The 27,578-nt window shown below is 50.2% G+C and overlaps 1 protein-coding gene across 1 annotated transcript; it reads right to left on the bottom strand.

Annotated features, from left to right (window-relative positions):
* Positions 1–2,864: 2,864 nt before the first annotated feature.
* Positions 2,865–13,864, bottom strand: LOC142766841 (neprilysin-1-like). The gene is made up of 11 exons (XM_075868068.1): positions 13,858–13,864; positions 13,011–13,342; positions 11,456–11,791; positions 10,045–10,290; positions 8,287–8,490; positions 7,045–7,287; positions 6,728–6,931; positions 5,595–5,905; positions 5,012–5,156; positions 4,004–4,390; positions 2,865–3,266 (listed from the first exon to the last, which is right to left on the bottom strand). Exons 1-11 carry the CDS (start codon positions 13,862–13,864, stop codon positions 3,156–3,158), a joined length of 2,526 nt encoding a protein of 841 aa, XP_075724183.1. The 3' UTR covers positions 2,865–3,155.
* Between the last annotated feature and the right edge of the window lie 13,714 nt (positions 13,865–27,578).

The following is a 27,578-nucleotide window of genomic DNA, read 5'->3' as shown; positions in this document are numbered from 1 at the left end:
AAGTTTTGGTGACCGCTCAAGCGTTTCGTGCAAAAGTTTGTCACACAGGTGTGAAAATTGAACTTCAGCGCGTGCGCAGTCGATGATGGCATGATGATTTGACAGAAAGTCCCACCCGAGGATAACGTCATGCGAGCACACCGAAAGGACGATGAACTCGACAACGTACATAGAGCCTTGAATGAACATGCGGGTCGTACAGGTGCCGAGAGGTCGAACTGGTTGTGCGCTAGCTGTACGAAGCGATAGTCCAGAGAGCGGCGTGGTCACTTTGCGTAGGGAGCGGCAGAGCTGGGCGGCTATAACAGAAACGGCAGCACCTGTGTCGACGAGGGCAAAGGCAGAAATACCATCGACAAATATGGCGACGACGTTAGCTGGTGAAGTGCGAGGACTTGAGCATTTCGACGACGGCGCAGTTCTTGCCTCTGGAACTGCGGCGTTCAGTTTTCCCGGTTGGAGGAAGCGGGTCTAGGACGCATTGCGGACAGTGATCGCCTGCGAGGAGATGGGGAGCGGGGAGAGTGAGTCTGAGGTGAGGGCTGGGGTGACCGAGACTCAGGAAGGTTTGTGTATCCATACTGCGGTGAGGGATAGGAAGCAGGTATGTGCATGGGCTGTGGGTTATACGGCAACGGCCGAGTAGCATCGTGGAGTGGTTGGAAGCGACGGCGACAATATCGTGCCACGTGTCCTGGAGTACCGCAGGCGTAGCAAATCGGTCGATTGTAAGGAGGGCGCCAGGAATTGCTGACTCGTGGTGCGGCCCAAGGTGTCCAAAAAGGGGCGGAGTGGGGAGCAACTGAAGACATGGGTGGCAAATGCTGCTGGCGGGGTCTGCTGCGTACCACCTGGGCATACGTAAGAGGCGCGGCCACGGGCTGCATAGCCGGCGCATGGGCAACAGGCATGGCCACAGGCTGCTGGTGGGCAGCGACGGGAACAGCCTGAGCTACCTCTTCGGCAATAACGTCGCGGAGTGGTGAGGGCAGACGAGAGGACGGCAGCTGCTGCGTGAAGGGAATCAACGACAGTTGCCGAGCAACTTCTTCACGCACAAAGTCTTTAATCTCTTGCAGGGTTGGTGAGTGGTCGGGAACGGAAGTGAGACTGGAGAGCGAGTCGGCGTGTGAGGAAAATGGCCGAGTCAGGGCGCGCTGCTTGCTCAACTCGTCGAAACTTTGACACAAAGTGACAAGTTCCGCAACGGTGGCAGGATTACGGGCAAGGAGCAGCTGATATGCACCGTCATTTATCCCTTTGAGGATGTGTTGAATCTTCTCCGACTCGGGCATGGTGGTGTTGACACGGTTGCAAAGACCAATAATGTCTTCGATGTAGCTGGTGAAAGATTCTGTTGGCTTTTGTGCGCGAGTCCGCAAGCGTTGTTCGGCTCTGGTCTTGCGGACAGCGGGTCGGCCAAAAACGTCGGCAAACAACGTTTTAAAGATGGACCACGTCGTAATGTCGTTTTTGCGGTTGTTATACCACATTTCGGCCATGTCAGTGAGGTAAAAGATGACGTTAGTCAATTTGTCCGCGTCATCCCACTTGTTGTTTGCGCTCACCAGTTCGTAGTTAGCGAACCAGTCTTCCACGTCGGTCTCATCAGCTCCGCTAAAGACCTTGGGCTCTCGCAAACGAAGAACGCCGGGGTTGCTGGGGGATGGAGTGGAAGAGCCAGGTTGCGCGTTGTTGGTAGCCATGATGGGAGGTAGCGTTCGGTTGCGCAGCTCCAGGTTTAGGCGACGGCGAATGGCAGCACCCAGGTTCAGGCGACGGGGAATGTCAGCACCCTCCACCAATTGAAAAAGGGTTTATTGGCGACTGTTCCGACGGTGGTCCTACAATGAAACACGATCTGGAAAAAGCAACAGCAACGGTCAAGCAGATGCCGGCGATGATCAGCACGAGCCGAGCGAGCCAAGCCCAGGACCCAGTACCCAAGAGGAGGCGATGTTGCTTGCCAACGATGCGTTTTCTTCTTCACAACGATTACATCCTCCAACCCACCTCCGTTCCTGCACAACACATGCGGATATGTGCATGCACGTAAGTATAACCCACGTAAGCCGCCTCTCTCTCTCTTCTTCTTCTTCTTTCTCTCTCCCTCCTTTACCAGCCCCACGAGTTGGGGGCCGCTTTTTGTACAAGGAGCACTGAGCCCTACATCGAGGCTCATCGTTTCACCACAGCGTTGCCTGCGCGCTTATAATCGCGCCAACGAAAACTATAAGAGGGGGATACGTACGTGACGGAACTGCTCCCAAGTTTCCTGCGCACTTGTGCTAGGGCTGCCAACCATCCCAGATTTTGCAAGGCTGTCCCGACTTCCACACAACAACGTCCCGAGTCCCGCGCCATCCCTGTTGGGACAGCTACATGTCCCATATTTGGTCCAGATCACCCAGCTACAAACATTTATGTGGCCCAACGCACGTCCAACAACGCGCGTCACGCTACAGAACACGAAATTTTTGTCCTGTCACGCACATGAATCAATACTGCGGTGGCTGCGAGGGGCCTTGGCGAATTGAGCTGATCTTACGTGCAAAGTGCGACAACTTTTCCGTGCACATTCTCCAGCAAGACGTGGTGTTACGAATAGCACTTCTTGGAATAGCAATGCAAGAGACTGCAACAATGAAGAGACAGTGTGTTTATCTGGAAGATTCCGCAACAAATTAAAAAACATATTTCGCTGGCTTCCTGTGTTAGGGGCCCCCTCGCTCCCTCCTCCTCCTCCTCCTCCTCCTCCGTGATTAGTGGAGGGAACACTGCTCCCCTCGTGCGCATGTCTATATGTATCTTTCTAGGTTCGCGTATATATGTGACGTAGGAAGGCTGGAATGGTTAGCGGATGAGGAAGAAGTGAGATGGAATAAACATGGCGTATGAGCCAGGCCACGTCTCCCAGTCATCGTAGCGTCACATATATATTGTGCAATGCTGCTGATTCTCCACGTCAGCTATGTACTTCATGGACTCTCCTTTCAATGAACACTGTAGTCGAACGACGTAAACTCGGGGAGAAATTCGTTTTACTAGGATGCGCGAAAGGAGCGCATCTTTATTATTGCAATCGCCATTCGGCGTCATTGTGCAGTGCGCGGTAGAGGCGCACCGCCCGTGGATGTCTACACGGTGGCGGCTGGTCATCCGGTGGCCGTCCAAACGGAGCAACTACGGACCGGGTTCATGGGCGAACCCTTCTTGCAGCCGTAGACGCGAGCGAAGTGCTCCGAGTTGCTGAGTGGCACGTTCACCTGCGCTCGTTTAAGTGTACAGGTAAGCATCGCTTATTCGCCAAACCGCTCGAATTATGCTTTCTGATCAATACGATATCACCAGGACTCATGCTCTGAAGCGGGTTGCTGCTAAGACCTTGTATGTACTTTACACGTTTTTGCCAAAAGGTAAGAATATATAAGAAATTGCTCTTTACTTTAGTGCACTCGACCACAGTGACGTTCGTTTTTTATAGCTCCGTCACCCTGCCTGCTGTACATTTCCCCTTAACTCGTGGTGATATACATATTCACGAGGAGAGATTCGGCCCTGCTTAATGCGCTTCCAGAAGCTGGCCAATAAAAAGCATTAGATCATTTATTCACAGTATTCATCGAACAGCCGAATTAGTTATAACATAGTATCGGTGTCATATATTAGTTCGTTATATCCGACATTCATTGCTACAGCACAGGAAAATATCGGTCCTAAAAAATTGGCATGTCTGGCGCGTGCAAAAATCCTATTTACAAAGACGATTCACGCTAAGCTTCAAACACACTTTAGATGAGGTAATCCCATAGCCGTTTCCTTGTGACATCCAAAACATCGGTCCATGCATGTGTGACTGCGCTTCCTCGCACGGCTCTCGTACTTCACCAACGTTGCGTTGTCGCTTGCGTTGGCCAACGTTGCGTTGTCGCTTGCGTTGGCTTCACCAACGCAAGCGACAGCATATGAATTATACCGAATTGTACCCGTGACGAGTGCACACCTTGAACTTGGCCGGCAGTCGCTCGCGGAAGAGTATCTGTCTGGCGGCCGTGCCGTTGCGCGCCGGTGTCGCCGGTTGGTCGCATTGGCCGAGGGCGAAGTTGACGAAGAACAGCTCGTCGGTGGACAGGTAGCGCAGCGTGGGCAGCCGGAACAGCGCCGGCTGTCCTCCGCGCAATGGGAACGAGCGCACGTAGACGCGGTACAGGGGTTCCAGCACCGCGTTGTCCTCGACCATCTCGGCCAGGAAGTCGTCGGTGGCAGCGCCCGCTGGCGAGCCGGCCTCGGCCGACAGCGCCTCGCCGTACTGCCGTAGGAAGCACCACGACAGGTGCGCGAACCGAAGCGACGTTGTCCGGCTCCACGACGGCCGATCATCGTGCACGGTCTGTATGTGCATATAAAAGCGAGGTTAAATATGGTTAATAAATCAATAATCTAGGATAAGTGAACTACAAGGTTATACTGGTTCAAGCACCTGACAAGGGGAAAAGGGAGGAAATGACGAGAATGCTAACAATTGAACTTTGTTGCGCATTATTTATTTAGCCTTGCGCACAGCAATACCATTCTGGTGTTAGTATAGAGACTTCCCTAAAACGGTTGCTTGGCCGAGTTGGTTCATGATTATTTAGATTGATTTATCAGCGCGAAAACGATTCTCGATACCAAACTCAAGTAACTGCATCGCTCTATATTCAGGTGTCTTTGAATCGGTTTGCAATTTCCATATGTAGTCTTACACAGCTGAGAGGTAATGCTAAGGCCGACCTCTCTGCCTTTCTGTGAATAAACCTCTCTCTCTCTCTCTCTCTCTATCTCTAAAAAATGATGAGGTTTTTAAAAATTGGATGCGTTATACTTGACTGTTACATAACTCAAACATATGATGTTCTAAAGCTAAATCTAAAGGGGGGGGCAACTAAATCTAAAGGGGGGGGGGGCAACTGAACAGAAGGGGGGTTAAGACCCCTCTGATTTCCCCATGATTTACACTCTGTATACGTGCCTGCATGTCGGCCAGGGCGGCGAACAGTCCCCGCAGGGCATAGTGCAGGAACCGGGGCACGTGCATGGGAAGCACGTCCTGCACGCGTGCCAGGAAGCCCAGCACGCCGTACGGCAGGAGCACGCTGTTACGCTCCGGATCGTGCCTGCATTACGCCGCCGTGAATGCATTGACATTATTGAAATTCAACAGAGGTATAACAGCACCGCCAAAGTGCACATTGCTAACGCGTAGGAAGTCGCTATCAGCACCTTATCGGGCATCTAGGAGTTCTGAGCTGCGCAAACCGTACGATCGGTTTGTACCGTCTACACCAAACTGTGCTAAATGAATGAACGAAAGAAATTATGAGAGAATGGACGAATTAGTTCTTTGGGTGTCTGGGCTTTTTGGTACAAAATTCTTATGAATACTGTTTAGTGCAAGTACAAGAGACAAAACGTTCGCTGGATGTTACACTCTTACCACACAAGAAGGTTAACTCCCTGCTGTATACTCATGAAAGACAATGAGCATTGCGCCATAGATACACATGCCCGGCCAGAATGCAGTCCTAAGCCACTGCCCGCCCAGGAGCGTATACCTGTACGCGAGGTCGAAGCTGCTGATTCCGTGCAAGCTGATGAGGCCTTCGTTCCAGGCCCCACCGTGGGCTGCAGTTGCAGATCCGTTGCGGTGCACCCGCTGCAGCACGGACCAGTAGCGTCGCTGCACGGTGGTCTTCATGTGAAAGTAGCTTTCGAGCAGGCTGCGTTCGTTCAGCACGGGCACGTCCACGAACAGCTGGCCTAGTTCAGGCTCTCCAGGCTGCTCGCGGGGCACGCCCAGCGAGAGCGACGTCTGCGAGAGACGCGACAGCGTCGCGTTCAGGTCCTCCTTTGACAACCACGGAGCCTGCGAGGAGATGAAAGGCACCGTCGTTGTAACTTCGGTATTGCCGCGGAAGACGTGGCAGTGGCACCGCACTCTTAAATAAAAAAGGGGCTCTTGACTTTTCTTGATTTTTTTATTTAGAGTTTTTTGTAAGTCTTGCTTTACCACGCGATGCTTTTCCTAACATGAACTCTCTTCGGAGATCTATAAATGGCAAGTCGGTCTGAACCAAAAAGCTTAACACATACCAGGGATTAATGGGAGTTGTTGCTGATATCGTATTCCCACTGAAAGATTGGAATCGTGGCCTCAATTAAGCCGTGAAAAACTAAGTGCTAATAGGCATGTTGCCCCTCTACCGCGATGAATAGAGGTGGTTAACTGCACAGAAAGTTGGAACAGTGCAAGAAACAAACTCAATCGAATATGAACTACCTTTAGAGTGATACGATAACCATCATTATTATTTTTCAATTAGCAAGCTTTCTCGCAAGCTGAAGACTGCTCCTAACATAATAGGCTTTCAATTATGGCCTTGAAGTAATGGAATCAGTCCTTTGAGCCACGCACTTGGCACATCAAGACAGACCGTCGGTGGCCTGAGACACGAAAGCATGTACTTTTTTTTATTTAGAATGATCGCGATATATTTTTCTACGGGTATGAAGCTCACTTACAATTTGTTCCTGATAGAAGGTTCATATGTGCATGACCCATATGCGCAGTGTCAAACGAAACCCGACTGCCAAATTATCAGCGTGAAATACGAGTAAACCAACTGCGATGTCAGCAGTGATGTGCTAGCCCACGATACGGAACAAGGTGAGCAGTAAGAAGGCGGACCTGCTTGACGAAGTGTGCCATGGCGTCGGTGGCGCTTTTGGCGAGGCCAAGCAATTTGCGCGCGGTGTCCGCGTTGCCGAGGGAGGGCGTAGCGTGGCGCAGCATGACGGTGAGTGCGGCTCCGAACACCTTCTCCGCCAACTGGACGCACGCCTGCAGGCGCTCCATGCCGGGGATTCGGCGACCCTCAACCGACAGGGACACCTGGACGGATGGTATGATTTTGGAACCCAGTAAACGAAGCTTAACAACACTCATAACGTAGCGCAGTTCATATGCTCCTTGCGCTCTCGTCGTAACCAGATGTGCCCACATACCAGGTGTTCACCAGTGGGTCCAGGCAGGAAGGGCGCCATGGCGACCATTACGCGATAGCCGATGTAATTGAGCATCACCGCGGTTGGCGTGACTTGCGTGAGCCTGGCGAACCGCTGCAGGTACAGCATGGATCGCACGGCCACGGGCTGTGCGGCAGCCGCCGCAGCGCTGCCTTTAAGGACGCCGTTCATGAACGGCACCCACTCCCAGCGGGAACTGCCGGGCACGCTGCCGAGAGATACCTGGGCAGGGAAAGCACGCACTCTTTGATAGAAGGCCTTTGGCGATATTCGAATACGCACAAAGCATGATAGAATACGAATCTACAAGTATTCGAGAAGGAAAGAAAGTCAACGTGAGGCTGGAAAATCATCCATGAAGGAGATCAAAATGCGTTCTCGGGCTGGTTGGTGCATAGTAGGACCAAAGTTCGAGGCACAAAAAAAAAGGATGACAAGAGGTAACAGGAGTGATGCCAACTAACAACTGATTTATTGGAAAGAACATTGCATTCCAAGTAACTTCAGGTAGATGGGTGAGTAACATGATGTTTTTAGACAACTCTTGATAACAAAGGGTCATTTGTCATTCTTCTATGGTGCTTATCAATGTCACTTGTGAATCCACATGAGGTTGTCTGGGATGCAATGTTCTTTACAATTCAGCTGTTAGCTGGAACCAGTCCTAGTCTTTTCCTGTTCTCGTTTCTTTGTGCCTGAAAACTTAGTCATGTGCATTGAGGAAGAGGGTTTTGGGCAGTGTTCACAGGATAACGTGCACATAATTAAATTCGTTTAGAAAAACGTATTAGAATAAGCACATGAAGTTAGAGATCAAGGTGGAACACATGAGGGTATACCGGCTTCTCTCGAGGATAACTCTCATGAAAAGAAATACAATGCTTGTGTAGATGTACAGCAAAGCTCGCTTCGAGGCATTTCTAGAAAAAAATACGAATCAACAAGCCTTGTTGCTGAGCTAGTTCATTCAATAATTGAGAAAAAAAGGTATATCACTAAAATGACGATGACGAAACGAACACATGGAACAACAATTACTGATAGTGCAGGTGATACACGAAAAAATATGGCAATATAACAATTTCTCCTGCCCGATTATCATATACGAAAAAAGCATCACAAAAACGCCGTAAAATGAGAATAATTAAAATATACTCATCACATTCATGCTTTGGCATTGGTGAAATCCCCAAACGACTACAATGTGTACTCAATGTATACCCTGAAGAACGGCGGTGGCTTGCGCGACGGCTGGCTCTCGATGAAGCGAGCGAGTCCTGCCTCGAGCACCACGATGGAGTCGAGGATCTTGGACTCCTCGCGTCCTTTGTAGAAAAACTTGAGCGCGCGGCCCACGACCTCCCGGTACCAGTCCATGGCGCGGCTCTCGTCCATGTGTTCGTGGAGCGACAGCAGCAGCTGCGCCTGCGACCGACGACAACCCACAAACTCAGTTCCCATCCTCGCGGTTGACGTTGGCGATAATACTCTATCACCACACCAGTGTGACTATAGGGATTTGACTCGTTCCGTGTACGATATGATTAATCGTACATAACGACGAGATGTCCACGTACGTCTCCTTTTGACAACACGTCCCCTTTTGGCAACACTGGGCTCGCTTAACTTGAGACAGTAATCTGGACATCGTCAAATTCCACCAATGATCGACTCTGATTGGCCCCTGTTACGGTCTCACTGACTGAATTGCCAGCATTACGAAAGTATGACTATATAATGAAGTTCGAGCGTCCAGAATCTATAGGCCCCCAGGTTGTAATATATGAACTCTAAAACGTTCAAAAAATACTACAGTTATTAATGTGTAGATAGGAGTATTGCCTCGATGGCCACGCGAGATCATTAAACGTGTTTGGCATTGAGGTGATGGTGATGTGCGCTATTCATGATTGCACGGTGTAGCCGAAGTTTCGTACAAAAGATCTCTTCGTGAAAGGTACTTCGCGAGGACGCCGACATTTATATTTAATACACATCGCTTAAGCGCGTTGTTCTCAAGTCCGTAAACCGAGGCAACGAACACATGTGTATCGCGCATTTTGCTATGATTGTAAAGGCTAAATGCATGAGTGTGTATACAGACGTCTAATAGCTGAGGCCTTGGGAAACTAAGGGACAACACCTGCGTAAGGAACTGTCTGTCCCACTAGCCAAATAAGAGTTTAAAAATCTCGCGCGTGCCTGATGCATTCGCACAATCGAGCTTCTCTTTCCTGAATCATGACGGAGAGTTCGAAGTTTCACGTGCCATGTGTCTTCACATACGTTCCTTTATATTGTGGCGATTGCATGCGTCTTTCCGTTAGCTTTCTGCGAAGTATTCAACAGCGTCCATTTGCAGCAAGCAATGCTTGGATAACGTTGATTGTTACATTTAGCACGCATTCAAGGTTTTCCGACAGAGTAACCATCCAGAATAATTGCCACAGTCACCATTGATTGACTGATATGTGCTGTTTAACGTTCCAAAACCACCATATATGATTATCAGAGACGCCGTAGTGGAGGGCTCCGGAAATTGAGACCACCTGGGGTTCTTTAACGTGCATCCAAATCTGAGCACACGGGCCTATAGCATTTGCGCCTTCTTCTAAAATGCAGCCACCGCAGCTGAGATTCGATCCCACGACCTGCTGGTTAGCGGTCGAGTACTTTAGCCACCAGACCAACGCGGTGGGGCGGACAGGAAAGTGTGTTTAGACAAAGTGGTTAACGATTTTGAGTATCAGGTACTCTACTATGGGAGAGCATAAAGCCGTTCCGTTCCTTCGACTGCTCCGATTGGTCGAAGATGCCGCCATTACAAAATTTGACATGGCGGAATTTTACCGTGTCCAGAATAACACCCTAGGTCTGTGCGGAACAATGTTCGCGTTTTTAGCTGTCCAAGCGAATGCATATATGTGTCGGCACATATACGAAACGCGCAGTCTTTGGAATGAGGCAGTAGGACAGCACCTGTCCGAGGACAACCAGAAGCCTCTCTCTGGGCGGCTGGCGCTGTTGGTCATCGTGGAGGGAAGCAAGCCGCTCGAGGCTTACGGTGACAAAGGGGTAGATGGCCAGCGAACCAGCCACTTTGCCCGCGATGTGCGCCACATTCTTGCGGCCCCTGGGTGTCACGCCGAAAGGCCAGCCCTCGATGTCCAGGTACCGCAGCACACTCGAGAGTGAGTCCGTCTCGCGCGACGTCCGCGAAGACTCCTGCGTGATGACAAGCAAAAACCTTTTCACTGAAGGCCCCCTGGGCGCCGCCATAGTCCTTTCTGGACTGTTGTTAACATCTGTGACACCCCCCCCCAAAAAAAATTGACTGCCGAGTACATGACATCGGCTTTTGTGCTCATGTGCCCAGAAAGGAGAGCATCCTTCTCTTCTTTAAAAAAGTATATACGTCATACGCTTCATTACTCGACTGTGCGGGCACAGACATTACAAGAGCGATATAAATTCTTCGGACTTCAACAGTAAACTGGAATAGAGTTCGCGGAGCTTCTAGTTCATTGGCTGTATGCTATTTGTTTTAGATACAGCTTATACAAAGTTCCACTAGAAGGGCAACTCCTATTTTCAATGGAGGCAAAAATGCTGTAGGCCCGTGTGCTCAGATTTTGGTGCACGTTGAAGAACCCCAGGTGGTCGAAATCTCCGGAGCCCAACACTACGGAGTCTCCCATAATCATATGGTGGTTTTGGGACGGTAAACTCCACATATCAAGAGCGAGTTATATTGCATTATACAATTCATGAACTCGGACTACAGGCGCAGTAAACTGATTGCGGAAGTGAAATACTGGTGCCCATAAAATGATTCGCGTAATGCCCCCTTTCTTGTTGTTTTATGCATTACAGAGCGCCCAACAAACTCTCTTTTTTGTAAATCATGCATCTATTACACCACCTGCTGTGTACGTAGAGATGCCCTTATCTACAAACGTGGTAAAAGATGCCACCGTGACGGGTGCGCTAAGCGTTAATGTCGACGCTCTAAAAAGGTTGTATGAGAAGCTGTTATCTTATCTTGGGAATAACTATTATTGTGATAAAATTTATTGTGGAAATTTTTGTTGCGGTAGCCATAATGTTTCTCAGTGAAGCACTGATGAGCCCGGGGCGCCAAGAGCTGCAGCCTTGTTGCACGCTGTTCTGATAAATTCGAGCTGGTCCTTCTCAGTCGACGCTGCTCAGCAAGGACGATGATGTGGGTTCAGACGTACAGTTTTTCGAAGTTTCTATTTATTTAACTGTCATACTCACGGGGCGAGGAAAAAGCATGGCCGCTGCCTAGAGACAAGTGTGTCGGCATGTAGCGCGACAAGGCGTGCGGCTTGGCAAGATGTAGTCCTTGTTTTTTTCGTACACTATATACCTGGGCACACGATGCGACGAACAGCAGGATCTGGTGGCCGAAGTGGTGCCTGTTCTGGTGCATCCGGTCGGCGTCCTGCGCCACATAGGCGGTGGCCAGTTCGCGCAGCGCCAGGTACGCGTAGCCGGGGCTCTGGCTGGTGTACAGTGCTGAGCGCAGGTCGGCGCCCCCGAGCAGCCGCTGCCAGTGGGAGGAGCACACGTGCGCGTAGTAGTCGTCGCACGGAGACACCGACGGGTCCAGCTTGTCGTCGAAGTAGTGCGCCTCGGCGTGGCACACCGAGTCGTTGCACAGGTACATCGCAGGGCCGGGGCCCGAAGAGCGCCACGCACCCGCCTGAGTATACATACGGGATTGATGATGATGATGATGATGATGATGATGATGATGATGATGATGACTTATGGCGCAAGGGCCATTTGATGGCCAAAGAGCGCCAGGTCAATGAACAAGAGTACACATGCAAGCCTTCGCGTTCATCACGCTGCAGAGCCGCCGCGTTGATACCGTGCTGGTACCGTTGGTACCGTGCGTTGGTACCGTGCTGATATTGGTCACGCGGGTCGCCTGTTCTATGGAGGAGAAAATACTTGAGCTTCCTCAACTTAGATTAATTTACGTTAAAGAACCTCGGGAGGTTGATGTTTCCCGAGCATTTCAGCATTATCCTCCTCAATCATGTTATGGTGTTGGTACTTGAAGCCCCAGCGATTATTAATGATTACGCTGTCACAAGAAAAAAGTCCAGTAGAACATATTCGATGTCGATAGTCCAAGTCATTTATAGACACAGCCCGCATCGCTTGATTTCAGCCTCATTCATCGTGCTGCTGAAAACGAGGTCTGTCCTGAACTCGTAGGATCTTGGCATTTATCATTTATCTGTTTATTTGGTGTAGTTTTTAATTGTTTTATGTTTAGATACAACTAATGCTAATAAGTGGTAGGTAGAAAAAATCCCGCATTAACTCTTCCTGCTGGTTCTGTCATTTTCTTGCAACACGCGCATACATATTTAGTATACGTGCGGGGAAGCGCTGCGACAAATGAAATCAGCGCTAACCGACTTAATCGTTAAACTTAATTAAGTAATCAAACTTTTATAAAATTCACTGTCACTATGCTTCGAGTTGTCTATAATTCGCACCGCACTGCGGTTAGGCTTCTTGGCATATGTTTCACATTCAAAGGTCGCGATACTACGAGCTCTCAATATTATTCGGGCATTTCCGCGTTTCGCGTCCCCTATGGAAATGTGGCCGCCATGGTTAGAAATCGAACCCGCGCCTTCGTGTGCTTAGCGGCCTTTCCTGTGTATTGCCTATAGGGAATACACAGAAAAGGCATTCGACCAGGGTATAGGATTCCCGAGTCAAAAACCATTGTTCATTAAGTCGGCTTTTCTGAGCCGTTTGCACGATTTTTTATTTTTTGCTGTTTCGTGCTGCAATTGGATATTTAAGAGTATTTTACGTTCATTATCTAAGCATCTCCACCACTCGCAGCGTGCGCGGCGAGGCATGAAACAACCAGAAGCAAACGCAAAACGACGCACTTTTCCGGAGACGAGCACGGCGACCATGGGCACGGTGAGCAGCACGGCAGCAAGCGCGGCCGACAGCGCCACGGCTGCACGCCTCGAACTCTGCAGGCGGCCGATCATCTGCGGCATCACTCGCCGCGGGGGCCTGGGCGGTAGAACCAGGTTGAGATCGCCGCTCTCGGACGACTCCCGGCTACTGGGAGCAGGGCTCGCGGTCGGCTCTGGGCGCGACCCTCCTCCCTCCTGCTGGACGTCACTCGCTCCGCGTGCTCGCGCTGCTGGCGTCGGAGGCTGCGACGCCGATGTCGTCCTCGCCGACGACGTGCCACCGGTCGACGTCGTGCCTGGCAAATGTAGCGAACCAGGGCTGTTAAATTGGTGCGCTTATTTTGAGTTAAAAAATGCGATGTTGATTGATTGATTGATTGATTGATTGATTGATTGATTGATTGATTGATTGATTGATTGAAAATTAATGAATAAGAGATATATGAGCGCGACAACGGTGCGTCCTCAGTCCAAAACTCCAGTGGCCGTTGCAGCACGCTCAGCCTGATCCGAGAGACCCATCTGGATCCCCTAGTAAACTGAAACAGGATGGCCTCCGAAGGCTCCCTGAGTAAGGACAGTACCAGAAGAGAGTTCGTGTACGGGGAAGAGACAACTGCGTCTATAACATTCTTGGCACTAGAGACGGTCGCCTCTCGCACCATGGGCTTTAAGCGACATTTATACTGTTGGCCACATTGCGTACCAATAGTCCCAAGTGCGGAAAGCTGCTAGATTGAAATACCTGCCACAGTGGCTTAGTTTCCAACGCGCTGTACCACTAAGCACACGAAGGCACGAGTTCAATTGCCATCCATGGCGGCCAAGTTGCCTCGTATTATCACGCCCTTTGGATAGGAAACAACGTCAGAACAGACATTTAGGTGTATTGACACAAATACAGCGCCTTAAAAAAAAAGGGGGGGGTGCACAGGCGGAAACGAGGAACTGGCCCTGCTGGATCACAACAAAACTTTCATTGAAAGCGCAGTACTTCCGCATTTCGTTATTATCACATCAACTTTGACAAGGTAATACATTGATAAGTAATTGATTGTCTGGCCAGGCAGTAATTGGCTGGAAATTTAATGACCATAGTGATGCTTTAAGAGCGGATCGACAGCTAACTTATAGAATGTTAAAAGTATGGGAGCAGAAACGGTAGTTGAATTCCACGAGACATTATCCTCGGCATTGTGCACATCTTGACTCGTTACAGAGTGTTAATGAAATAGGCTCGAGATTAAAATATTTCAAAAAGCTTTCACACTCGTGCCACCACCCACATGTGTTATCTGATTGGAAAATAAGACATGTGCAATTCCTTTTGCGATTAACGTGATCAAATGTAGTGTACCGCAATCGAGCGTGTAATGTATTAATACTGTGAAATGACGTTGACTTTACCAAAGTTTGCCGCACACTCATAAGCGCGGCATTGCAGGTTTAGGTGAGTTTTATCATTGTTCCTTGTCCTGCTTCTTTCCAAGCCTTTCACGCAGCACTATCCACGTGACAGCGGTAGCTTATGCGCAGTGCCCATTTTGAAGGTGGCCATTCAATTTCCCCGCCCATTACATCTTTGGATATGCCACGAAAAACGACGCCGCCTATGCTATACATGGAGGCGACATTGTAGGGGCCCGTGTACTGTGCAATGTCAGTGCGCGCCAAAGAACGCCATGTGGTCAAAACTTCCGGAGCCCTCCACTACGACGTGTCTCATAATCATATCGTAATTTCGGCATACAAGAGGAGGATGAGGAGGGATAAACAACAAGAGGGAAGGCAGGGAGGTTAACCAGGCACATGCCCGGTTTGCTACCCTCCGCTGAGGGAATGGGAAGGGGGGCATAAAGATGAGAGATAGTAAAGAGAAGAGAAAGAGAGAAAAGAGAAAGAGAGAAAAAAAGAGGATTGTCAGTCAATCGGCTGGCGCGTATGCAGCGGTGGCACTACACAAAAGTTAAAGGTGGCCACATAGGCCTGTAGTCCTCAAAAAGCTCAAGACAGCTTTGACTGCTTTTTGAGCCGACGAAAGGCGATGACGGTGTTCCAGTAGCATCTGCACAGAGAGTGGCCGATCGTCCCATTCGGCATACAAAATCCTAAAAATAACTATTTATATGCCTTCGCCATACAAGTTCGCTGAGAGGAACACGAACCGGTTGTCCTGCGTGAATTATAGACGCAGCACCTCATCATGGCTCTTTATGTGGAGAAGCCAAACTTGCAAGCTAAAAAGACTGGTGGATTGGGTTAGCTGGCGCTGCGTGACTACACTGCAAATCTGGCCGCTAAAGGTGATGTCGGCTTTTATTTAAATGTTCCGAGTCAAATTACCCCAATATAACACGAGCTGTAGAATCTAAAACCAAAGCACAGTCGCGTCCACAATTCTGTATAGGGTGCGAGCAGCCGCCCTTACCTATAGATGGATGGATGGATTGGATTGATATGGCTGCACCTTTTAGATCGGGCGGTGGGTACCGCCACCAAGCCGTAGTACTTAGTAAACCAAAAACTAGATTTTTTTGCCTACCCTTACCCTGCGGGGTGACATCTTGTGGCAGTTGTGGACTCCGACGTGGTTGTACCCAGGAGCATACACATGCTTTGCGCGAGTGACAGCGTTGACAGGCGTGCTTGTTCAACCGAAGATGCACACACATCGTCACGCATTTCGATTGCCTGGCCACCTTGCCGCGCATTGTGTCCGTTGCGATTGAACGCCCCTGTTCAACCACGCCCATGCGCTGACCATAACTTCTGACCAGCTCATGAGAGAAATTATTGAAGCGGCAGAAATTAAGCATAGACATGCTGTAAGTTGCCCTTTTATTTGTCTATCGGAAAACGATATGTCATTTTTTGTCACGTCAGCCACCAGTTTGATTTGTTGGGCCGATTGCATTGTGTGCCTCTTATTCTCCCCCCTCTTTCTCTTCTTCCTTCATGCAGTGTCGTGTGTATTTATACGCGATCACGTCCAATAAACTGAGTTGTTAGCTAGCGCAGTGTCCCGTCTTGATCTGTCACCGTCCGTGTGCGGCTTTGCGCTACGTTTCTGAATTATAGGCTGTAGATTTCCCAATATGAAGTGCATCATGACCAACCACAGCTTAAGGTCATTTATTTTTCTGCTTAAATTATTGTACACTTGTCACTGCGCTATACTTAGCTGTCTTGGTCGCCGAGAGCAACGTATCCCTTTTACTGCTTCAAGGTGTGTGTGCAGTGCGAAGCATTCTGCGTGTGCGTGACGGACGGTCGCAGATACTCGTCACAAATTTTAACTTCGAGCACCGACATCTTTTCCGCGGCACCACCGTGGCCTTCGGAGACCGTGTAGCGGATGTCACCGAGTGCTTCGCATCCGAGGAAATGGTTGATGGAGATAAGTTTCTGGACCACATCGACGTCAGTTCGAAGCTTTCGGACGAGAAGAAGGCCGCACTGCATACCCTGCTGAAGGAATTTAAATCTTGCTTCGCCTCTTCATCTAGAGTCGGTCAAACACCCCTCATAAAGCACCGAATTATTACCGACGATGATGTTCGCCCAATCCGCCAGCAACCTTACCGTGTTTCGGCTAAAGAACGCGAGACTATACAGACGCAGGTAAAGGAGATGCTTGACGACGGGGTGATACAACCGACGAGCAGTTCTGCGGAAGGTTTCCTTGAGTGAGACAAGATTGGTGACAAGATTGGTGGAGCTGCTGGGTACGACAACTGACGACGCACCCCATGCACAAGAGCCCGCCCAGGAGCCGGAACACAAGCCCTGTGCCCGTGGACACGCCAGTTCACAGAACAAGCCGCCGCCAACGAGGCCTACCACCAGAGACACCGGCACAGCTTATCCATAGAGCGACTATGACTTCGCCTCAAGGCGTCATGGAAACTCCTACGTCGTCGGCACCAATTTATTGCACTGTCCAGAACCCGCTGATGCCTAGTCCCTTTCACGGAGAGCTGTTTGAGGATGTGGACGACTGGCTGAGCGAGTTCGAACACGTCGCAGCGATCAACTACTGGGACGAAGCCGCCAAACTCCGCAACGTCTACGCGTGTTTGAAAGACGGCGCCCGAACGTGGTTCATGAACAGAAGTGATGTCTTGACATCCTGGCGCGAGTTCCAGCATCGCCTCTTGGAGACCTACCGGAGCCCCGACCGCCGCGATCGTGCTGAACGTGCATTGCATTCACGCATCCAGATGCCTAATGAGACCGTCACCATGTACGTGGAGGACATGACGCAGCTTTTCAGGCGAGCGGATCCGGCAATGCCAGAAGAAAAAAAGCTACGCTATCTGATGCGAGGCGTGAAGGAGCAGCTTTTTGCTGGTCTGGTGCGGAGCCCTCCGAAGAGTGTAGCAGAATTCCTGACCGAAGCCACTACGATGGAGAGGGTACTTCATCAGCGGTCAGCCCTACTCGACCGGCAAGTGAATTCTGCATCACCTACTGAATTTTCCGCCAGCTTCGGGAGCAACAGCATTGAGTGGATTCGCGAAATCGTCCGCTCCGTCGTCCGCGAGGAAATCGCGAAACTACACGGGGCGAGACAGCCGGAGGTAAGCAGCATCACCAATATTATTCGGGACGAGGTCCAGCAGGTGCTTCACAGCCGTCGCCCTCAACCAACGGTTACAAATCTAGAACCACCTCCTGCGTCCACTGATGTTGGGAACCGCACATATGCCGAAGCTCTGCGCACTTCCATGCCGGTCTCAAGCCCTGCAGTCCCAATCCAGACGATGCCGCCAGTTTCAATTCAATCTGCGCATGCTGGTTTGGACATCGACGGTCGCCGTGCCCCTCCGCGGAAGTCCGATATTTGGCGTACGTCGGATAGAAGACCCCTCTGCTTCCATTGCGGTGAAGCCGGTCACATCTACCGGGAATGTCCATACCGACAACTTGGACTGCGCGGTTTCTCTATTCATTCGCCTCGTCCCCTAGTTGGTCAGAGGCCAAGAGAAATTGAGGACTACCTCGCGCAGCAACGTCTGCCTTTCTCACGGCGTCAATCGCGGTCTCCATCTCCACGACGACCCGCAGCTATTGGACCACGTCTCAGTACGATGGCACGGGGACGTTCCCCAAGCCCTCGTCGGGAAAACTGAAGGCAGCGACCTTCGGGGGCGAGGTCGCTGGGACTAAAAGTGCGGAAGACCTCCTATCGACGCTTCCACAAAACGCTGCAGACATTGAATTGACGTCTGAGTGCAGTGCGAGAGAAATGCCGGATTGTGCGTCTGAACCCAGTGGCCGAGTCTCACTCGACATTCCCGTGCTGATAGACGGTCTTCAGGTCAGCGCATTGGTGGACACAGGTGCAGATTATTCTATTATGAGCGGAAAATTGGCAACCAGTCTTAAGAAAGTGATGACACCTTGGAATGGGACGCGTATTCGCACTGCTGGAGGCCACGTTATTACTCCATTGGGTCGCTGTACCGCAAGAGTGGAAATACGCGAGTCAACGTTTGTGGTAACCTGCCTCGTACTACGCGACTGTTCTCGTCAGCTCATCCTTGGAATGGACTTCCTTCGAGAGAATGGCGCGATCATAAATCTCCGCGAGCGAATGGTGACTTTCTCGACGCAACTTGCAACCGATCGAGGCGCTGATAGCTGTCGTAGACCTGCGCTGCGTGTTGCCGACGAAAGCGTGACGTTGCCTCCCCGAGCGACTGCTTTCGTAGAAGTCACCTGTGAAGACCTCCAAGACGGTGACGTGGTCGCCGAGAGCAACGTATCCCTTTTACTGCTTCAAGGTGTGTGTGCAGTGCGAAGCATTCTGCGTGTGCGTGACGGACGGTCGCAGATACTCGTCACAAATTTTAACTTCGAGCACCGACATCTTTTCCGCGGCACCACCGTGGCCTTCGGAGACCGTGTAGCGGATGTCACCGAGTGCTTCGCATCCGAGGAAATGGTTGATGGAGATAAGTTTCTGGACCACATCGACGTCAGTTCGAAGCTTTCGGACGAGAAGAAGGCCGCACTGCATACCCTGCTGAAGGAATTTAAATCTTGCTTCGCCTCTTCATCTAGAGTCGGTCAAACACCCCTCATAAAGCACCGAATTATTACCGACGATGATGTTCGCCCAATCCGCCAGCAACCTTACCGTGTTTCGGCTAAAGAACGCGAGACTATACAGACGCAGGTAAAGGAGATGCTTGACGACGGGGTGAAAGGAGATGCTTGACGACGAGCAGTTCTGCGGAAGGTTTCCTTGAGTGAGACAAGATTGGTGACAATATTTACTTATTATTTTTATTCTTAAATTGGCAGCAGCAAGCACAGGACCGAGTTGACTGGCGGAACATGGGAGAGGCCTTTGTCCTGCAGTAGACGTAGTCGGGATGATGATGATGATGATGATGATGATGATGATGATGATGATAATGGCTTTTATTCTTGCACACTTCGTGGTTGGGACATGTATCGTATATTGCGTCTTTGTACTCAGTTTGCTCACGAGGTAGTAATTTGGCCTCAGGAGCAGATCAATGCTACATTGAGACGACAAACCGCTGGGAAGGTTTGGTGATCTCCAAATCTATCGGCCCGTTTGCATCGATGCTGACTAAACAGTTTAACTTACAATAATGGTCACTTCTTTTATATAGAAAGAACAAGGAAAAAAATCGATGTTGCACACAATGTATTGAATGAAACGTGTTTAGTAATGGGGTCTTTTACCTAACACTTGATGATGATGAAGATGATGATCATGATCATGATGATGAATTGACGCGATGCGGCGCATGCGCCATCTTGCAACGACGCACAGTTCACGCGTGGTGACGATGAAGGCACCTGTGGCTTGGTAGCTCACCGCTACACCTCGGTCCAACGTTTTTAGATTCGCCTGAGACGCGTGTTAGCGACCGTTCTTTGCAACTCTTCGTGCGATCTCAATCTAGAGCGGATGTTGAGCCCAGGCGGTGCATTAGGTGACCTGTCCTCGAATCTCATTGATGAAGTATTGTTCTGATATGATTAAAATTAATCAAAGTAAGAAAACTGACAAAAACAATGAAACATAGGCTTGAAAATTGGTGATTCACAGCATACGGCCATGAGGCATTTAAAACACTAAACATATAATCCATCGCTTTCAGGGCGCAAAAGCGTAGCCTTTGAGTAGTCGAGGCCTGGGCGAAACTGATGCAGTACCTGGGCGCAAGTCAAGATTCCCCGCAGGGGCGTAGCCAGGGAAGTAGCCTGGGGGCCTCAATGCCCCACCCACAAGCCCAATATTTTAATATTTTGTGTGCGCACATATAAGCACACACCATCGGATTAGTCAAGAAGTACTGGATTGATGTTCAGGGGAGGGGGCGGGGTACCAGCACTTGCGGAAATTTTCAGTTTTGCATGTGTATTTGCCTCTGGACGCCTTTTAAATACGCATAAAATTTATGCAGCGCTTCTGACGCACATGCAAACACACGCACGAACATAAAGAGAACTAGGATGGCACTATATCTCCATTTCTCTAAAAGAAAAATTTCTGCTTACGCCGCTGAATTAGTCTACTTTCAACGCCTTACACATGCGCACGGAAAGGGGGGAGAGCACCTCCTAGTCACCTAAGACCGGGGGGAGGGGAAGCGCAAAGTCTGCACTTTTGGTGGAGAAGATGTTCCATTGAAGGTGCATTGACACATGTCGGAGAAAATGAACTAGGAGACTCACCAGTAAATACACGGCTGTGAGCGATCCGGCTTTAAGCGAGAATTCAGTAGAACTTCTTTTGGGCTTATAGATGGTTCATGATCATAGAGGTACTTTTACAGCGCAAACAGACGCACCACAAAAAAAGAGACGACACACGCAAGCATGGTGTGCATGTGCCGTCTCTTTCTTTGTTGTGTGTCTGTGTTTGCGCTGTAAAAGTACTTCTGTGTTTAAGCGGGAAGTCAGGCGGAAAGGGTTTACTGGGTGGCAGCGATTTAAAAAAATGGTTCCGAGTAACTACCGAAGGAGCACAAACTAAATAAGGAACGGAGTATTTTAGGACAATTCAAGGGGGCACTAAGAAACGTGGCAGTTTGGGCTAGTTGGTACGTCATGACGATTCTTAAAGCACAAGAACAGAACGATGACGTCTTCTTCTTGTCCATTTGTCGTCGTTCTGTTCTCGCGCTACAACAATCGTCAAGGGGGAACGTTTTGTTACTGTTTGAAGCGAAATGGGGTCGCCTTATAGGACGCGTAGTTATCAAGCGAGGTTCAGTAAAAAAGAACAATGCACATGCTGCGAGAAAAATAAGAAAACGACGGCGCATGTTCGGATTGAATGTAGAGATATCCACCCAGGTGTACGTTTGGGAACCAGCCTATATGAAGCCTTGCGTTTATGGACAACAGAAGCTGAAACGCCCGCTATAGAAGGCGCTTATAAAGTATTGATGGCAGAAAAGTAGAGTACAGAAATAAATAGCGTGAAAAAGAGGGAAATTCCTTAAGGAGCAAAGAACTGGACAGCTAATTTACTTTTCTCTTTATCAATAAAGGTTCATTTATTCAAAGTAGAGAAGGAATTAGGCTAACTTAAGTAAAAAGGTTTTTTTTGTTGTTGTTGTTGAACCTGGTGGCACACGTAGCCGCTCACTTAGAATGAGTGCGCTCACAGCATTCATCCATCCAGCGCACCTTGCGCGCGCCTATATGAGCTTAGACATCCACGGATGCTCGGAGCACATTTCGCGATGGTGCTGTGTAAGGCACGCGTGACACAGTGCAGTATTGCTGCAGCACAATATTTGACGGAATAAAACCAAGGTTCTGCAAAACTCGCCTCTCGAAGTGACGTTCGTTTTCCTGTACGTCGCCTTCCTTGGCACAGCTGGCGCGTCACTCGCCGGGAACGAGCTCGTCGGTGGCGTGTCGGACGGAACACTTTGAGCCATTCTCTTCAACCTAAAGCGCTTCGATGGCGTTTAAATGTCCGATGGTTGGTTGGTTGGTTCCTCAACACCTTGGCGAGATGGCGGTAGCCAGTCGACTAATGATGCTGATGCTGATGACCTCTGATGGATGGCGCTTACCCACAAAGGGGGATGGGCCAAGAACCGGGCGGCAGGATACTTAAATGAAACTAAACTGAAAATGAAGCTAATCTATAAAAGAAGCTTAAAATAATACTACCAAAAAAACAAAAATGTGTGCTGAGCAAGCGGTCAAACCATCTTTTGTTTTTGAAAGACATAACTACGAATTATAAACTAAAGATCTGAAAAGGTAGTGGTTCACTAGCATGGTAATCTTTTAGTTGCATTGATGTAATCAAACACAGCGGAGCATACATCCCTGTGGCAGTAACCAAATGAAGTTCCGCCAAATGATAAAATTACTGGTAAATTTACTTGTATTCCTAGCTTTTAGTCGACTAGTCAAGAGTGCCTCGTGCCTGCACGATCAGAAAGGTTCACGCGTTTCACGTGAACGTGCTCATCGTCGTCTTTATTCACAGCTTCGGAAAACGCTGCCCGTGCTGGCAACACTGCTCAAATAAACAAAGATGGCTGCCACATGCAGGGTTACAGCGGCACTTTTGCTTAGTGGTGTGCTGAGGATCTAGATTGTTACGTTTAATCGTGGCGTTACATTGAAGGCAAAAAAAATAATAAATGCCTGCCATTGATCGCTTCGTTAGTCGGTTTCAAGGAATCAAGCGATGAAATAGCGCTGGGAGTACAACCGCACGTCGAGCCTGTTATGACATTTGCATCAGCTTTCTTCTTACAGCGGAGCTGTGTGTACTTATGGCATGCCATTTGTTCGAGAGTGAAAACACGTGTGCTACAGCAATCGGACAAATTTTACTACTCATCGCTTGTCCAATAAAGACGAAGGAAACTTAGGGGTGGCAAACACTGCTTTTTTTAACAAGTGCAGTTCAAAATGGTTACAGGGCGAACTTTCCTGAAAAGAGAGAGAGAGAATTTTTTTACAGAAAGGTAGAGAGGTTGGCCTGAGCTTTAGTTTGCTCTGGCTTGCTACTCTACACTGGGGAAGGGTGACTGGGGAGTGAAAGAGTAATGAGTGACGATGGTAAGGTAGAGAGATGATATGTTCTTATTAGGCTGGGTAACTCTACAGACGTGCGTCCAGTCCAGTGGCTTCTAAGAAAGCGATGACGGCTCGTATAACCACATGTGTGCTGCTGGCGTCAGGCCAAGGACCTAACACAACCTCATCGGTTAATGGTCGACTAATATATCGGCCAATCGAAGATATCAGTTGCTGGCGTTCGCTTGCATATGCTGGACAGTCGCAAATTATATGTTCGAGCGTTTCTGGCAACCGACAGTGACCACAATTGGGACCTGTGTCATTACAGCCAATCAAGAAGGTGTAACGTCTAGTGTAAGCCACACCGAGGCGAATGCGGTGGATACTGCATGAGATGCTTCGCTTTAACTTGTGAGGCATACGGAACTTCATTTCCGGGTCCCATTTGTGCAGCCGCTTGTGCAGGTGTTCTGGTTTCTGCCAGTGCTCTAAGATGGAGTTGTGCATTACGCGTCGAAGTAGGATGTTAGTAGGGAGTTTTAGTGCTGGGTACGCATTCTCTTGGGGCCTTGCGGGCTTGGGAGCGCGCGGCATTGCGTGCCCAACCCATACCCAACCGGAATGCCTTTTAGTTGGCGCCACGGTGGCACGCACGCAAACGCAAGCCGCACGAAGTTCACACGCGCTCGCAGAGCCATAGCGTCTTGTCGCGTAAGTATTATTTAGGTCTTTTTATGATTTAAAATGTTAAATATAAACATACATAGTGATCAGGACACTTTTTTTTATTGTGTACAGTAATCTTTTTATTGTGTACGCAAAAAAAGCGAAATACAAGGTTACTGTAACGACAGTGTCGACATCTTGTGACACTTCGTGCAACCGCAGTCATGAGCATGTTAGCTTACGCGTAATGTTTTTGAGGTGAAAATGAATAAAAAGGTTACTCATTTGTAGTATTGTCGCTGCGCAGTTTTTGCACCAGATGTACAATGCACAATGTTTCTGCAATAACAAAGTTGTGGTTGTCTGTTTCACTATGGCCGCACTAGATGGCGCCACCTATTCATCAGGTCGGGGGCTGGCATATGTTTTTTAGTTTCCATGTTCCAGGCCATTCTAGCTTTGGAAATCTGGCTGAAACCATGTAATCGCTATAAGTTCTCGCACTTTGACTTATTTTAACTTGACGGCTAGAGTATCCGCAGTGCGGATACCGTGAGTTCTTGCGAAGGTGGACCGCGCGGACGCATGGCCCCAGCGATCCTGCGACGCATCTGTTTGGGGTTTCGCGCATGCGCAATACCGCCGCCCCAACGTCCTGCGTACGCAAGCCGCTTGGGTACCCAGCACTAAAACTGCGATGCACACTTCAGGGGCACTATTTAAAGCTCTCTTAGCTTCAGCGTCCACCTGTTCATTGCCCATTATGCCACAATGAGCAAATATCCATTGAAATGTTACACAATGTCCATTTTTGTAGCAATGCCAAGAAGCTTTGCTATTTCAATCGATAAAGTATGATATGGACCTTGTCTCATGAAGCCATCGATGGTTTGAAGAGCAGCTTTGGCATCGCACAGTATCGTCCATTTACGAGCGGGTTCTGTCGACATGAAACGTATTGCCTCCCGTATAGCAACAAGAAATATGCATCACCCTATGCTTGAGCACTAGGGGGGGGGGGGGCTAAGTCTGCCCTATACGTTTTCACACTTATGGTCACGCAGGTCTTTGAAGATAATGGTGGCCAAAGGCTCCTGGCGTTTTAATAACCGCTTATTTGCTACCTCTACTTTAGGGAAAGCCATGCATCAAATGCAAGCCATTGAAACTAGTACGTCATTGCTGCACGACATTTTTTTTTTATTTATTGTCCTTTGGAGACGGCTAATATGAAATGGGGGAGAAGTGATTCTTAAAAAGAGAAAAGAAGAGAAAAGTGAGCCCCGTTATTGTCTGCTTCAGTGAGCGACACCGCCACAGTAGCTCACGAGGGATGGGGGTGAGGAGGGATAAAAAGGATAGGAGTAAAGATGTAGGAAAGCCGAAGAAGGAGAAGAGAGGAAGAGACGTGAGGTGGTAAGCCAGAGCGAGAGACGACAAAATTAGGGGATATAAGAGATAGGAAAGATGGGAGCACGGTCACTGGAGTCCGAGGACGGGGCGCACCTGCGAGAGCTCCTTTCGGCGTCGGTGGATGGCGTAGAGCAAGTCCAGTAAGCCAGAGCTGCACTGTCGTCGGAGGTGGAAGGTTGTCGGCGGCAGGAGGTGACGTAGGGCGAGCCCAGTCGGCCAGAGCCACGCTGACGCCGGAGGTCGCGAGCGCGCGACCGGTCAGCCCGAAATCCAGCAAGCGATATATGAAATGGGGCTGCAGTAATACTATACTATCTCCCCACTCCCCACTAAGAGCCTGTACATAAGCTACTCGCACAGCCGCATTGCACGTGGCGGGACACCTGCCGCACGCAAGGCGAAAGAGCGGGCGACGATCTTTCGCCTTGCGTGCGGCAGGTGTCCCGCCACGTGCGGTGTGGTAGACCCACGCCGAGGGAGGCGCTGCGGAGCCCCGCCGCGGTGGTCTAATGGCTAAGGTACTCGGCTGCTGACCCGCAGGTCGCGGGTTCCAATCCCGGCTGCGGCGGCTGCATTTCCGATGGAGGCGGAAATGTCGTAGGCCCGTGTGCTCAGATTTGGGTGCACGTTAAAGAACCCCAGGTGGTCAAAATTTCCGGAGCCCTCCACTACGGCGTCTCTCATAATCATATGGTGGTTTTGGGACGGTAAACCCCACAAATCAATCAATCAATGAGGCGCTGTGGAGCGTGGCGCTGTCAGTCAATGTGGGGAGAAAACTGGTTACTCGAGTCTTCGCCCCTCCGCTGTCCCATTCAACCTGCTTGAAAACGCGTTGCTTTGCTCGCACGCCTCACGCGTTCTGCACGTGTTTTTGAGAGTCTCGCGTCGCGCGCGGTTATGATAACTGGTTACTCGAGTCTTCGCCCCTCCGCTGTCCCATTCAACCTGCTTGAAAACGCGTTGCTTTGCTCGCACGCTGCACGCGTTCTGCACGTGTTTTTGAGAGTCTCGCGTCGCGCGCGGTTATGATAACTGGTTACTCGAGTCTTCGCCCCTCCGCTGTCCCATTCAACCTGCTTGAAAACGCATTGCTTTGCTCGCACGCTGCACGCGTTCTGCACGTGTTTTTGAGAGTCTGGCGTCGCGCGCGGTTATGATAACTGGTTACTCGAGTCTTCGCCCCTCCGCTGTCCCATTCAACCTGCTTGAAAACGCGTTGCTTTGCTCGCACGCTGCACGCGTTCTGCACGTGTTTTTGAGAGTCTCGCGTCGCGCGCGGTTATGATAACTGGTTACTCGAGTCTTCGCCCCTCCGCTGTCCCATTCAACCTGCTTGAAAACGCGTTGCTTTGCTCGCACGCCTCACGCGTTCTGCACGTGTTTTAGATGCGGAGCATCTAATACTCGAGGCTTGTAGTGCGGCACCGTCCGCAAGCTTGCTCCTCCTTCTTCCACCATCTGTGCATCCCTTCCTCCTCTACACACCGCGCGCGCTTCACTCCTCCACCATCTGTGCACCCTTCCTCCTCTACACACCGCGTGCGCTTCTCCTCTTCACGAACATTTGCTAGCTGTATAATGTAGCGCGCATGCGCCGTCACGCTTCGAGAACATCGGCAGCTGACGCGCGCGCATGCGCCGTCGCGCTTCGAGAACATCGGCAGCTGACGCGCGCGCATGCGCCGTTGCGCTTCTCCCCCTTCTCGAACATTCGACAGCTGACAGTGCATGCGCCGTCGCGCTGTATATATACTCAAGGTCGGTGCTCGCTCGCTCAGTTGCCGCTCGTCGGTTGGTTTGTACGGCGCGTCGACGTCCGAGGTCGCAATGATCGACGTCCCTTCGACCAGCGCCGGCCAAAGTGTTGGCGGAACCGCAACCAAGTCGTCGTCCGAAGACAAGGCAGCGCGGAGAAGAGCTCGCGACGCCGAACGTAAACGTCGGCGTCGAGCGGAAGATTCTCAACTTAGAGAACGTGAAGCCGCTGAGAGACGTCAGCGTCGAGCAGAAGCACCGGATTCGGCTGCTTTGAAACGTAAGCGTCGACAAGAGGACCCGGACTTTCGAAAACGGGAAGCCGAGTGCAAGCGTCGGCGACGAGAGGCCGATCCCGATGCTGCCCGCGAGCGCAAGCGCGCCGAGGTAGCGGCGTGGCGCGCCAAGCAGTATGCCACGCCCAACGCTCGCTTCAAGCGCGACTTCCTCGACCGAAGCTTCGGCCACACCTGCAAGGTGTGTGATCGTCTTTGGTTCGATAACAACTTAACTCGGATCGGCAACATTCAGAACAACTCCAAAGCGTTGTCGGTTCTTTGCGATACGTTTGGAAAGGGCACCGACTATGCCGACTACGTCGTGTGTGCTACGTGCAAGCAGTCGTTGATTGCCGGTCGAGTTCCCTCGGCTAGC

Source organism: Rhipicephalus microplus, chromosome 1 (assembly GCF_043290135.1).
Source record: "Rhipicephalus microplus isolate Deutch F79 chromosome 1, USDA_Rmic, whole genome shotgun sequence".
Classification (NCBI taxonomy): domain Eukaryota; kingdom Metazoa; phylum Arthropoda; class Arachnida; order Ixodida; family Ixodidae; genus Rhipicephalus; species Rhipicephalus microplus.
The sequence above is the reverse complement of the archived record's forward strand: the minus strand, read 5'-3'. Positions and strand labels throughout refer to the sequence as shown.